Source organism: Mirounga leonina, unplaced genomic scaffold (genome assembly GCF_011800145.1).
Source record: "Mirounga leonina isolate KUSES-001 unplaced genomic scaffold, KU_Mleo_1.0 Mir_96, whole genome shotgun sequence".
In the NCBI taxonomy this organism is placed as follows: domain Eukaryota; kingdom Metazoa; phylum Chordata; class Mammalia; order Carnivora; family Phocidae; genus Mirounga; species Mirounga leonina.
Window position 1 is genome coordinate 7,643,390 of NW_023270871.1, and position 14,093 is coordinate 7,657,482.

Sequence of the window (14,093 nt, forward strand, 5' to 3'; positions counted from 1 at the left end):
TTATCTACATCTTACATACAGAGGAAACTTAAATTCTAGAATCCATAGGTTAATGGATGGTATATGGTGGGTATATTATTCAGTTACAAATTAAAGAAAAAGAATAATAATAAAACTCAAGATGCGGAGGGAGAAGGGAAGGGAAGTTGGGAGTAGTAAGAAGACAGTAGACATTGCCTAAAATTGATAAACAAAAAATACTTTCAGCATTTCATTTAAAATGATGGAAGTACCCACTGATGGGTTACCCCCAAATATGGCATGTTGACATATTGAATATTTTAAGCTGAAGGACTTCAAGAAAACGGGACAACCAAGAAGGTCACTCTGACCTTCTCCCCATCTTTCTCCTTGAAACAGGTCATAAAACTCTCAGATACGAGATGAAAACTTATTAAATAAATGTGTATGTTTTTCTTCTGTTAATGCCTTTGTCAGCTTAATTTTCAGACCCATTTAGGGACCCTAAGAGGATCAAGGAAAACTTCTCTTCCCTTGTAACACCAGAACTAAAACTTCTAAAGAGATTTTAAAAGGTTGTATCCAAGAAGTAGGTCTGGGAATAGGGAGGATACAGTGAGAAAATGATAAATGATAAATTCTGCTGTACTTTTGATTTTTTTTTTTACTACTCACTTGTTACTTTATAAAAATATAACCTTAAAAAAACTGAGGGGGTTAACCCAGATGATCTATTTGTATAGGAAAAGTAACAGCATTGATGACAAAATAATGTTTTAGTAAGTGTGACAGCCTATAAAATAGAATTTCTTTAAGAAGCTGCTTGCCCAGGCACAAGATCCTCATACAAAGTTTCACTTACACTGCAGTAAAATCGCATTTTAAAAATAAGCATAGAAACCTACTGTCATTATGGCTGCCCCCAAATTGTGTAGAATTATGGATCTGCCCTGGAAAAAGAGACAAAATTTAAAATAATTCAAGTTCTCGGTTGAGAGTCTTAGAGACCAATTTTTAAAAATTTTTTCTTGACTATGTTTCCTATGCTGTACTTCCAACTCCATAACTTTTTTATTTTATAACTGGAAATTTTACCTCTTAACCAATGTTTTTATTTTATCTTAACTTTTCAGTAATGTTGATTATTAGGATTCATTTAGAAACTTGTGATTTGTTTTCAAGTTACTCTCCCATTACTTTATTATTATTATTATTATTTTATTTAATGCTGCTTTCTCCAGCATTTGAAACCTGTCATTTGATGACCCTGGATGATATTACTACAAGATTAAGAAGGACTATTTAGTGCTCTAGTCTGAATGTTTGTGCCTCGCTAAAACCCATGTGTTGAAATCTCAACCCCCGAGGTGGATGGTATTAGTAAGTGTGGCCTTTGGGAAGTCGTGAGGCTGGAACCCTCAGGAATGGGATTCGTGTCTGATAAAAGAAGTTCCAGAGAGCCCCCCCGAGTCCTTTCCACCTTGTAAGGACACAGGGAGAAGTCAGTAAAAGTCTGCAACCCCACAAGAGGGCTTTCACCAGACACCCAATCTGCCAATGCCTCCAGAAACATGAGAAAAAAATGTTTGTTGTTTACTAGCTCCCCAGCCTCTGGCATGTTCTTCTAGCAGCCTGAACAGGTAAGACATTTAGCAACCATTTTCCTTAGGTTCGCCTGAATTATCATATTAAAAAGCATGATGGGTTTAAGTGGAAGAATGCCCTATTTTTTTTTACAAAATCTGTCTTTCCATTGAAAAGAAAAACGTGGTGAGGGAGATTTTGCAGAACAAAGGTTACAAATACTGTGCAATTTCCTCCACTGCCTAGGGGTGTGAAATTGCATAAAGTCAGATTGGGGCTCTTTTACTCTGAAGGTGCTTGTTGCCACTCTCAGCACCCACGATGCCCGGAGCTGCAGGTTTCAGTACTAGACTTCCCAGGAGAACCGTCGGCCGGCTCCCCCTAGCCCTTTGTGAAGCACCAGGTGCACAGATTTTGATCTGATTTCGTCTCCCTCTGCCCCACCTCCGCCTGCACACCTTTTAGGGCCCACTGCTGGGGCTGCTGGACTGGGGAGGGTCTGGGGATCTGGATACAAAGCTTGTCTCTGCCACTTCCTGTGGGAGCATGGGCAAGTCATCTTACCTCTATGAGCTTCAAATTTCCTCATCCATAAAGTAGAAATATCAGTACAGAGCTCGCAGGATTGTTGGTGAGAATAAACAAATCACATGCTAAATTAGTGTCGATGAGGGGAATTGGACAAAGCCATTTGATGACATTTTAACCTACATGGGGCTCAGCACTTCCATGCGACCCATGACCTCCTCCAAGTCAGCCTGGCAATACCGCTGCTTGGAACTGGCCACAGGACACCTGACACCTGGCAAGATGGACACCGTGTTCCTGCCATCTGACGGCTGTTTGTGAAAACTATGTCTTACTCTGCATCTGGAAGCTTCTGTGGACACACAAGGAGGCCAAAAGACAAGCCATGCAACAGGATCCACCAACAAGGTGTGGGAAGATGGGCCAGGAGTTAAGAGATGTAGGCTCCTTGTTAGGAGAGTGTAAGATAATCCCACATGGCATCCAACTCTGGATCCTTCCCTAGTGCACTAAGAACTCACTGTGGGAGCCAGATGGCTCTCTGAGCAAAGCAGACTTTTTTTTTTCAGCATCAGGGTTTATCAATCCAACAACGGTAGTTACTCAAACTAGATGTGATATTAAAATGATATGCAGCTAAAACTGTTCTATGTAGAAAATGGTTTCCCCTCCAATGTTTACAAACTCTAAATAATGCAATAAGAAATACACAAATTCACACAGAAAGCATTCTTACTGAAACTGTTAAACCTGAACGTGGTCATGAGGAAACAGGCAAACCCAGAATGTGGAACAGATTCTGCCCTAGACTCTCTTTTAAAAAGTTTGAGCCATGGAAAGAAAGCAAAAAGAAAAAAAGCAGGGGGGGACTTTCTTAGAGTAAAAGTTATTAAAGAAATATAAGAATTAATTGCAATATGTGAACCTTGATTGATTAAAAAAACTATACAAAAATTATACTCTGGAAATCGTTGGGGAAAAATTAAATTAAAATTTAATTTAATTTAAAAATTAAATATATATATTCCTAGTATATATACCTAATATATATTAGGTATGCTGTTTTTGTATGACTTTTTGTTTTAAACCTTCTCCTTGTTCTGGGGTGTGATGCTTCTTGAAGGAGGAACAGTCTGGAATTGTCTTGAAAAAGGGCCTTGTTCACAGTAGGAATTCAGTAATTAGTTATAGATATGAAGTGAAAATTGTTCAAAATAAAAATACCTAATATATATTAGGTATATATATTTAGGTATAAAGCTGATAGTGTGATTATATACAAAAGGTCTTTATTCTTGGGGATGTCAAGTTGTAACACTAAAAAAAAGTTAAAGTATCACGACATTTGCAACTTACTATCAAACGGTTTCGCAAAAAAAAATATGTATTTATATATAAAATGTTTTATACACACGTGCATGCAAAGAGAGAAAAGAGAGAGAAAACAAATGTGGCAAAATATTAACAATTATTAATCTATGTGAAAGGTATACAAGTGTTCATTGTGCCAATCTTTCAACTTCTCTGTAGGTTTGCAAACCTTCATAATAAAAGTTGGGAGAAATTAGATCTGTATGCTGCTCTTAAAATAGGATATAAAGAGAAGTACTATCTTTTCATTTCATTTTCAGATGAGTATATTATTGGCTACATTTGTATCCTGTATAATTTTTCCTTTAAGACGTATAGTTTGTTTTGCCCTGTTGACTCCCAATAAGGAACATTCACGAGATAAATTTATAAGCAACCATGGCCAAGTCCAGTTGAGGAACTGTCTGTGTAGGTTCGTTTGCAAACACTTTAATAAGAACTTTCATGGCTGTGGATTTCTGGTTTCCCCTGATGTGCCCCTTTACTTTTCCTCTGACCGGCATGTTTCTTCTTGTGGCAGAAGTTGCCCTTAGCGTCTTTCTTGGCTGTTTGTTCTTTCATCCACTGCTTAATAACATGACTGTGCGGGCTGACACAGATTCTTCTGCGCCTGACGTGAAGGCTGCCAAGGAGGGAAGATAAACAAAGTCACTGATGGAAAGTCGAAGTAAAAACTTAGTGACTCAGAGGCAGTTCCCACTTTGAGATACAAGACTGGGTCCTAAAGCCGTGGAGCCCATGGCTGAATCCTCACTATCCTGTTGCCCGCGGTTCCTCAGATGGCAGCGTTAAAAGGAGGAGGAAGAGGGGCACCTGGGTGGCTCAGTTGGTTAAGCGTCTACCTTCAGCTCAGGTCATGATCCCATGGTCCTGGGATCGAGCCCCGCATCAGCCTCCTTGCTCAGCAGGGAGCCTCCTTCTCCCTCTCGCTCTGCCTACTTGTCCTTTCCCTCTCTTTTTCTGTCAAATAAATAAATTAAATTAAAAAAAAAAAAAAGGAGGAGGAGGAGGGCAGAATGAGGGGAAGGAGGGAAACCAAGGGAAAACAATGGTCTTCCTGACCCAGAGCTTCACCCAACAAAATCAACTCACACCTCACGGCCCACCTCAAACATCTCTGTGCAGTTTTTCTAGATTCTCTCAGCTAAATGCCCTGTTTTCCCTTTGGGTCTCTCAGTATTATCTCTCCTCTAGGACTTAGCTTATGCTGTTTTTGTATGACTTTTTGTTTTAAACCTTCTCCTTGTTCTGGGGTGTGATGCTTCTTGAAGGAGGAACAGTCTGGAATTGTCTTGAAAAAGGGCCTTGTTCACAGTAGGAATTCAGTAATTAGTTATAGATATGAAGTGAAAATTGTTCAAAATAAAAACAGTCTGGTTTTGTTTTAAACGAAACAATCAACTAAAATGTTCTAGGTGTTTGATAAGATTTTAATATATTATAGATTCACACCCCTTCTCAAGTGTTTTCATGTTTTAAATTTTTACCTTGGGGTGAAACAACCACAAAGTAGCATTCACAATTTCTAGGAACTGGAAGAATTTCTTGTTACAAAAGATATTGTGACTTTTAATTTGCCCCCAGGTGCCATCCAGCTCTAACTAAATGTCACAGATCCTGCTGGCTCTACATAGACAACATTCTGTGTCTGGATACAAGGAACCCCTGCCCCTGTTACTGCATGGGGGGGATCCCCGAGGGATAGAGGGTAGGTTGCCATTTCTCCAGATGACCCGAGAGGACTCATCCGCTAATATGGGGACTCTTGAAATGAGGGGAAAAGCTGCGAAAGGCCTCAATGAGCTTAAGCAAAATAAAGCCAGCCTGTGGGAATATTAATTTGAAAGAAGTGAGGCTTCTTGATAGGAGGACAATACATTCGCTAAGTGTCTCACACTGAGAGGTCTTCCACAGGAAAGGTCCCGCTCCTGCGGCCAGTTGGGTTTGCCTTTGGCTGCTAGAGGAGAGAACCCGGCGGGAGTGCTCAGTGGGGAAGAAAAAAAAGAGTTGAAACTCCTATCCTTCCCAAAGGACTAAAACGCTTCCTTTCCCTGTGGTGCCAGCAAGAACCTGAGCAGACATCCAGTGGAGAAAGACTCCACTGACCTCCAGTTAAGCCCACAGGGTTCACAGGAGGGAACTAGCGCTTGACTCCCTCAGTCCGTGAGGAATGAGGAGCTTCAGGGAGGGGCACGGGCCCTGAAGCTGAAGGTGAGCCCTGGATGGGGGCAGCGCGGACAGAGGGCCACGGGGGGGGGGGGGGGGGGGGGGGGGGGGGGGGGGGGGAGCCATAAGAAAACGGGCAACAGGTACCGTGCAGCACCCTTTGCAAAGGCCTGCCCCGTGGGGCCTCAAGCTCTCAAGGTAATACAAGGGGGAAAAGCAGCTAGCAGAACACAGCTCCCAAATCCAAGATGCTAGGATGTTTTCAAATCTTAAAGTTTAAAGCCTGCTTAAACTTGTACTTGTATCCCCCGTGTACTCCATCATCAGGATAAAAAGAGATGAGGTAATGTTGGACCAGGAGGTGGCCTATCCCACACTCCCCCCCCCCCCCCCCCCACCCCACCCCCGCCCCCGACTCCACAGTATTCTGCTGGGCGCTGACCCAGCCTGTTGTGTGTCTCTTGGTGGAGAGTTTGGGCTCTGAGAAACCATAAGGCTGATCCCCTGATTCTTTTGCCCAAAAGAGAGTAGCTAGAGACGGTCCCAGGGACCTACGGGGGTGGCCCTACCACAGAGATCAAACCTGTCCCCTGAACCTGATTTCTTTACCCCTTCCCCTAGCAGAGCAGCCCCTCAACAATCACTTTTCAAAAAATGCTCAAGCTTCCCAGATAACTTTATTTAAGAACTCCAAGTTTTCTTCCCAACAGATATTTGTGTTTCAAAAACCTCAGCCCTCTGCCCAAGATAAACAACTCTGCACTGTGTTTATGTTAAGAAATAACCAGAAGCTCTTTAATGAAGTCGCTGTAGAAGGGTTTAAACAAGCAAACTCCCCTCTCAGAGAACAAAAATTACAATGATCATCTATAGGGTGTGAAACAAAGGAGCTATTCTAGGCAGAAAAGGAAAAGGAAAAAATCTAGTGAGCTCACTATAAGCTCATTTATATCTGTTAGTTGTGGTTAATAATACATGCTTTGGGGGAGTCATATTTCCAACACTTGCAATGTTTTCTGTATCTAAAAATCTGTACTTGAATAAATCATTTTTAGATCCAAGTGATTGACTTCATGGTTTCCCTTTAATTAAAATTAAGTGCTTTTTAAAATGAAAAGTCATATTTTTAAAAATATTTTCCCTTATCAAAATGAGAACTTATATCATTTCTCTTCCTATACCTTTTTCCCTGAAAATCCTGTTACCAATGGCATCCCTGCTAATTCCCAGGATCTGTTCTTACTCTTACATACAGAGAGAAACTTCCTCTCCTTCTTTCCCCATGCCTTCCTGGGAGTCCCATGGGATCCCTTACAAGTTCAAAGCCTCCTACGGTCTGAGGTGACGTGTGCCAGGGAGACGTGTGCCAGAAGAGACAGCTGAGCATTTGGTGTTTCTGAGAGTAGCCAGGAAGATAGGTAGGTAGACCTGACACAAACATCGAGATGTTTCCAATTCTCCAGAGTACTGTCTATCCATGAACTGCCTACGGATTTTCACTCTCCAGCTATTACCAACACTAATTTATTAAGATTAAATAAAAGACTGTTAGAATCTCGGCCATGTAGTAAGAGAGTTTCTCAAAGAAATTGGGAACTTGAAGCGACCCCCAGAAAGTACCTCATTAGTAAGTGCTCCCTGGATTGCTATAGGAACCACTGGTTTCCAGTGTAAACCACCTAAGCCAGTGGATCCAGTGTGGTAACAGGAACTGAGGAGAAGCAGAGTCCTCAATCCTTACCCTCCTGCCACATAGACACTCATGCTCATTAAAAGTTTGAGCCAGAATTATCTTCCTCTGTACATCTAACCCCAAGTGTGATTTTTTTTTTTTTTTAAGAAAAAGAGCGCGGGTGGGGGTTGGGGGAGCAGAGAGAGAGGGAGAGAGAATCTCAAGTAAGCTCCATGTTGATGTGGGGCTTGATCTCACGACCCTGAGATCATAACCTGAGCCAAAATCCAGAGTTAGACATTTAACTGACTGAGTCACCCAGGTGCTCCCCTCCCAATTGTGATTTTTAAACTATATCATATCTACGATCTTTTTGTGGATCTTATAAAATCTGTGAACCTTCTCCTCAGAAAACAATGCTCATACATTCAGACCCACTAATTTCAGGGAGTTCACCGCCCCCTGACCTGAAGGAAATCTATCAGTGGACATCTTACAAACTCTTCCTCTGAACTTCTAAGAATTTTATCTTGGAGCAGTGTTTCTCAAAGTTGGGTAATAGGTGGATCCCTCCGAAAGGGGGAAAAATGGACCTTAAATCTCAGAGAATGGTCTGCAGGACTCAGCTGAATAGAGTCACTGGAGACTCTAGGAGGGCAGAGTCCATTTGGTTGCTGCTGCATCCCCAGCACAAGATGAGATAGAATGGTGCTTGGTACAGAAACGTTAATCAATAACTACTTGTTGAATTCATTGAATAAATAAAGAGGCTTCTCAGTGACTCAGGAACTCAGGCATAAGCAGTAGGTTTATTTGTAGCCCCAAGAAGGGAATACCAAATGGCTCACTAGCATCCCCTGTAGCCATAAGTGGTGTTAAAACCAGCACACCAGAGAGATGCCTAATACACTGTCCTTATGATTTGAAGGTGCCAGATAAAATGAAGTTTGGGGAGAGCATTTTATGGTGGGTCCCACCATCACTTTTGAGAGATCTTTGAAGTATATGGTGTTCTGAACGACAAGACCTGGTTCCTAGCCCATCTCTGCAATTCTCTAGCTGTATGTCACCAAGTTAACTATATACTCCTCAGGCACAGCTTTATCTTGCGTGACATGGAGATAATTTATGCCTTTCTCACAGTATTGTTGTCAGAATCCAGATTTGCTACATTCCAATGCATTTCAGATTTTAAAGTTTCTATGGGGATATGAAGAACACAGAAATCTAAAGGTTTTTTTTTTTTTAAGATTTTATTTATTTATTTGAGAGAAAGTGTGAGCTGGGGAAGGGGCAGAGGGAGAAGCAGACTCCCCGTTGAGCGGGGGGCCCGACGCTGGGCTCGATCCCAGGACCCCAGGATCATGACCTGAGCTGAAGGCAGACACTCAACAACTGAGCCACCCAGCCGTTCCAGAAATCTAAAGTGTTTAATAACTGAGCCAGAGGTAAGCTTGAAAAGGGTTCACCATGAGCCAACAGCCCAGAATCAAGAGCAAAGATGGGCATTTGTGCTTGATTGCATGTGACAGGTACAGACATCTCTCTACTTCTCCTTGAACCTTGTATACACTCTTGATGCATTCAGAGAGTAAAAAATGACAGCAACCCATTAACTTGCCTGGAAAAAGCTACAGGTAAAGCCAGAAAATAGAACAGAGACACCTTCTGTTTTCATTTTTGTTTTGTTTTCTCACTCAGAAGGTCCCTGGTGTTGCTTGGGAAAGTCATACACACTGTCCAGTGACTGAAGGTGTTTATCCTGAATCCCACACTGCAGTGGGGGCAGCGGAGGCAAACATGGGGTTATGGACATGCCCCTTCTGAGACACCGTGTGCTCACTCTGGGGAGCCTGGGGCCAGAAAGAAGGTGGAATATTTACTCTCCCCTCCCTTGTTTGAATGATTCCTTGTATGCTGCACAGCAGGCAATGCCTGTGCAGCCTACTGCGCACGGGCTGAGAAAGGATCCCCGGACAGGTTTAGACCCTCCCTGCGGAAGAGTGCTCACATGACAGCAGCCAAGTCACAGTCCCCGTCGGCTCTCTGGATGCGGCACAGATTCACTCTCTCCAGAAGCCTTCGGGAGACATGATGAGAAACCTCAGTGCAACAGCTGGAGGCAATGGGAAGTATGGCTGAAAGAAGAAAGAAAGAAAATGTTACATCTTGCAGGGTACCTGGGTGGCTCAGTTGGTTAAGTGACTGCCTTCGGCTCAGGTCATGATCCCAGAGTCCCGGGATTGAGTCCCACGTGAGGCTCCCTGCTCAGTAGGGAGTCTGCTTCTCCCTCTGACCCTACCCCCTCTTGGGCTCTCTCTCACTCTCTCTCTCTCAAATAAATAAATAAAATCTTTAAAAAGAAAAAAACCAATAATCCAAATAAAAAATGGGCAGAAGACAGTAACAGACATTTCTCCAAAGAAGACACACAGATGGCCAACAGACACATGAAGAGATGCTCAAAAGCACTGATCATCAGGGAAATGCAAATCAAAACCACAATGAGATATCACCTCACACCTGTCAGAATGGCTAAAATCAACACCACAAGAAACAACAAGTTTCGCTGAGGATGTGGAGAAAAAGGAATCTTCGTGCACTGTTGGTGGGAATGCAAACTGGTGCAGCCACTCTGGAAAACAGTATGGAGGTTCCTCAAAAAGTAAAAAATACAACTACCTTACAATCCAGTAATCACACTACTGGGTATTTACCCAAAAAATACAAAAACACTAATTCAAAGAGATACATGTAACCCTGTGTTTATAGCAGCATTATTTACAATAGCCAAATTATGGAAGCAGCCCAAGTATCCATCAATAGATGAATGGATAAAGAAGATGGAGAGAGAGAGAGAGAGAGAGAGAGAGAGAGAGAGAGTGTGTGTGTGTGTGTGTGTGTGTTGGAACATTATTCAGCCATCAAAAAGAATGAAATATTGCCATTTGCAACAACATGGATAGAGCCGGAGAGTATAATGCTAAGTGAAATAAGTCGGTCAGAGAAAGAGAAATACCACATGATTTCACTCATATGTGGAATTTAAGAAACAAAACAAAGAAGCAAAGGTAAAAAAAAAGGAAGGAAGGAGAAAGGAAGGAAGGAAGAGAGAGAGAGGCAAGCCAAGAAACAGACTCTTGACTATAGAGAACAAACTGATGGTTACCAGAGGGGAGATGGGTGTGGGGCTGGGTAAAATAGGTGATGGGGATGAAGGAGGGCACTTGCGATGAGCACCAGGTGATGCATGGAAGTGTTGAATCACTATATTGTACACCTGAAACTAATATAACATTGTCTGTTAATTATACTGGCATTTAAAAAACAAAAACAACAAACAAATAATGGCCTGGCTCTCTTCTTTTTTTATTTTATTTTATTTAAATTCAATTAATTAACATATAGTATATTATTAGTTTCAGAGGTAGAGTTCAGTGATTCATCAGTTGCATATAACACCCAGTGCTCATTACATCATGCCTGGCTCTCTTTTTAGATTCCAGAGAAACAGAATGCCAATCCACCCAAGCAAGGGGCAGAAACTTACTAAGGGCTTTGTGATTGCAGACGTGGGACAAGACATGTCTCTCCCTTCCAGAACTTACATTGTATTTGGGGAAGATAAAACATTAAGTACAGACAAAGACACAAAACCAGTGAAGAGATGAAAGAAGTGAGGTGGACAGAGTGTCCCACAGAGTTTAGAAGAGAAGGACCACATGGGCCCCTGGAGCAGGTTTGCGTTTCCTACCAGGGAAGGACTCGGATGAATCTTTAAGGATTTGGACGGGTGGAGAAAAACGAAGACAACTTGTCAATACTAAAGGAAGTGCATGGTCAAGAATTCTGAGACAGAAAAGCCCAAGATGCATTGAGGGTCTGGAGAAAAATCAACCACTTCATCTGAACTGGGTAGTTAGGAAGGTGAGCGATGGGAGATTTGGTTCAAAAGATGGACTGAGATCACGCTACTGAGGCCCTGAATGTGAATCTAAGGAGGGTTAGTTTTTATGAAATGGGGACCATTAGAGATTTGGGAAAGGAGAAGGATTTTAGGAAAATCCATCTTGCAATGATAAGCAAGATGCATTAAGGTGGGGAGTGACTAGAGAAGGAGGTCAAGCTAGGAGGAGCTTATGTTACCCTGATGTAAGGAGGGCAACACAAATATGAAAGGAAATCCAATCCCCTACTAAAACGTGTATCTGCAGATCCCTACGGGCCTCATGCACACAGTAGTCTCCTACGCTTCCCATTCCACCAAGCAGGTAGTAAATTTTAAAAGTATTTTTCAGAAATTACAGCCAATAGTGGCTGCAGATGTCAGCCTCATAACAGAAGTTAGCCACTGAATTAGGTGCTAAAAGAAATGTTTAGATCCCTCCACAGTGTCAGCTCTAAGCAACAGAGGTATCTGCCCTTAGGATAGGGGAAGATCTCTATATCCATGCTTTGTCCACATGGAAACATCAGGTCACTCACAACAATGGAGTAGAGAAGGAGCTGATTATGAAATTAAGAATGTTTATGTGAGGGGTGCCTGGGTGGCTCAGTTGTTAGGCATCTGCCTTCACCTCAGGTCATGATCCCAAAGTCCTAGGATCGAGCCCCGCTTCGGGCTCCCTGCTCTGCAGGAAGCCTGCTTCTCCCTCTCCCACTCCCCCTGCTTGTGTTCCCTCTCTCGCTGTGTCTCTCTCTGTCAAGTAAATAAATAAAATCTTAAAAAAAAATGTTTATGTGACTTAAAAAAATGTTTATGTGTCCCACTCTTTGAGCATCAAAACTTTCATTATTACTCATTTATTCACTTAATTCAATTATTCAACAACATTTATTGAGCAGTTAAAATGTTCCAGGCACAATACCAGTAAGTAGGAGGTACAAGAATAAATAAAATAGTATGTCCCTGTCCTCAAGGGGCTATAGTAGAGGAGGCACATTTGGAACTAAATGCTTAGGATACAATCCTTTTGGCCCACTACAATTGTACTTCTGGAATTCTGTCCTTCCAAAAGACTCCCACAAGACTTAAAGACAGGTGCACAGCTGTTCACTATAGCAAAACATTAGAGCCCACCTAAATGTCTACCAAGAGTTAAATAAGTAATAGTACATCCAAATGGAATAAAGGATGAGGTATATATGGATATATACACTAAGATAAATGAATGCCCATAATTTATTGTTAAGTGAGAGAAGCAAGTTTCAGTCCAAGAACTGTAAATGATCCCATTTTTATAAAAGAATGTGACACATACACAAAGGAAAAATTATGGAAATATATATGCCCAAATTTATAAGCAAAAACTACTTCTAGAGAGGGGGCCAGTTTTCAACAGGCATGCAATATTTCTATTTTTTTAAACCTCCACTGTTATGGAAATCTGAACCAAGTCCTACTATAGAAACACAGAAAATTAGAAAAATTAACTCTAAGTAGGGAAGACAAGGTTGGCATCCCACATGCCCCTCAATAACTTTTAAGCCACTAATTTGAATTCATATAGTTGAAATATATCCACATAAATGATACAGAGCATTAATGGTCCTGCTTAGCCTCACTTGTTTTAATTTACCTGTCAAGCAAGTCTGCAGCAGCCCAAATGAGGAAAATGTTTACCTTTCCCAGTGCAAGCCATGTCATGCCGCAAGGATCTACCTCTTTCCTCTCAATCTAGACCAAGTAAGGGGCTTTTCATTTTGTTATGCATATAATATATGCATATTGCATTGTTATGCAATGTTATGCATATGTCCAAAGAGGAATACCCAAGCACCAAACAACCAGATTCACCAGAATGGGAAAAGCAAACATTTACTGAGTGTCTGCTCTGTGCCAGGTCCTGAACTCTGCATTAGAAATGTTGAAATAAACAAGGCATAGTTTCTGTCCTTGTGATATTTAATAGTCCGGTGGGAGGCAGGGAGGTCAACAAATAGTCACAACACAGCAAAACAAATGTTAACAGATTGATGGTCAAAATGGAATGAGGTTACAAGTGAAAGAAGCCAGATTCAAAAGGCCGCATAGTATACAATTCCATTTATAGGAAATGTCCAGGAGAGGCAAATCCACAGAGACAGAAAGCAGATTAGTTGTAGCCAGGGGTTGGGGGCAGGCGGGAATGGGGAGTGACTGCTAGCAGGTGCATGGTCTCTTCTGGGGTTAATGAAACGTGTTGGAATTGGATAGTAGTGATGGTTGTACAAATCTGTGAATATACTAAAAACCACTGAATTGTACACTTTAAAATGTTGAATTTTATGGTATGTGAATTATATTTCCATTTTTTAAGTGCTATAGGAGAACAGAACATTGGTTGTCCTTACATTTATTAATGAATTTATTTCTTAAAACTAATTGCTTATTTAGCTACGCTGTGCTTCCTATTCTCCAAGTCAAGTTTGATATCCCAAAGTTTTGGGTTTATTCATGTAGCCATCCATTTATTCATCATCTCACTATGTAAGAATTACAGGTGAATTCTTACAGAGTGATCTCTCTCTATATATATATATACTTATAAGTTCTTATATAGTGAATCACTATGCTAGCCCTGGGAGTAGAATGATGAAGAGTTACTAGCTTCAGAGAGCTAATACTCAGAACCCTGCTATTAGTTTTGACCCGAGCAGCTATAAAATATGAAATGGACTTTCAGAAGCATCGTGGGAATTAAGAATCATAGGCAAACCTGTGTGATTAGGAATTTGAGTTATCTGAGTGGTGACATCAATTCAAGGAATAGTTTTAAGCCAGAAAAGCACCCAGGACCTATATGCACTTAGTAAACTAGATTATATTTCT

General features: G+C 41.5%; 1 protein-coding gene across 1 annotated transcript in view; it reads right to left on the reverse strand.

The window, feature by feature from the left end:
* Positions 1-3,747: 3,747 nt before the first annotated feature.
* LOC118006391 (C-C motif chemokine 28-like) overlaps positions 3,748-14,093 on the reverse strand; it is a 30,056-nt gene continuing 19,710 nt past the window's right edge. Inside the window, exons 2-3 of the mRNA XM_034999013.1 lie at positions 9,294-9,420; positions 3,748-4,066 (exon numbers count right to left, since the gene is read on the reverse strand). Coding sequence (XP_034854904.1) covers positions 3,874-4,066; positions 9,294-9,420 — 320 coding nt within the window. The 3' untranslated portion in view covers positions 3,748-3,873. The remainder of the gene's footprint in view (positions 4,067-9,293; positions 9,421-14,093) is intronic.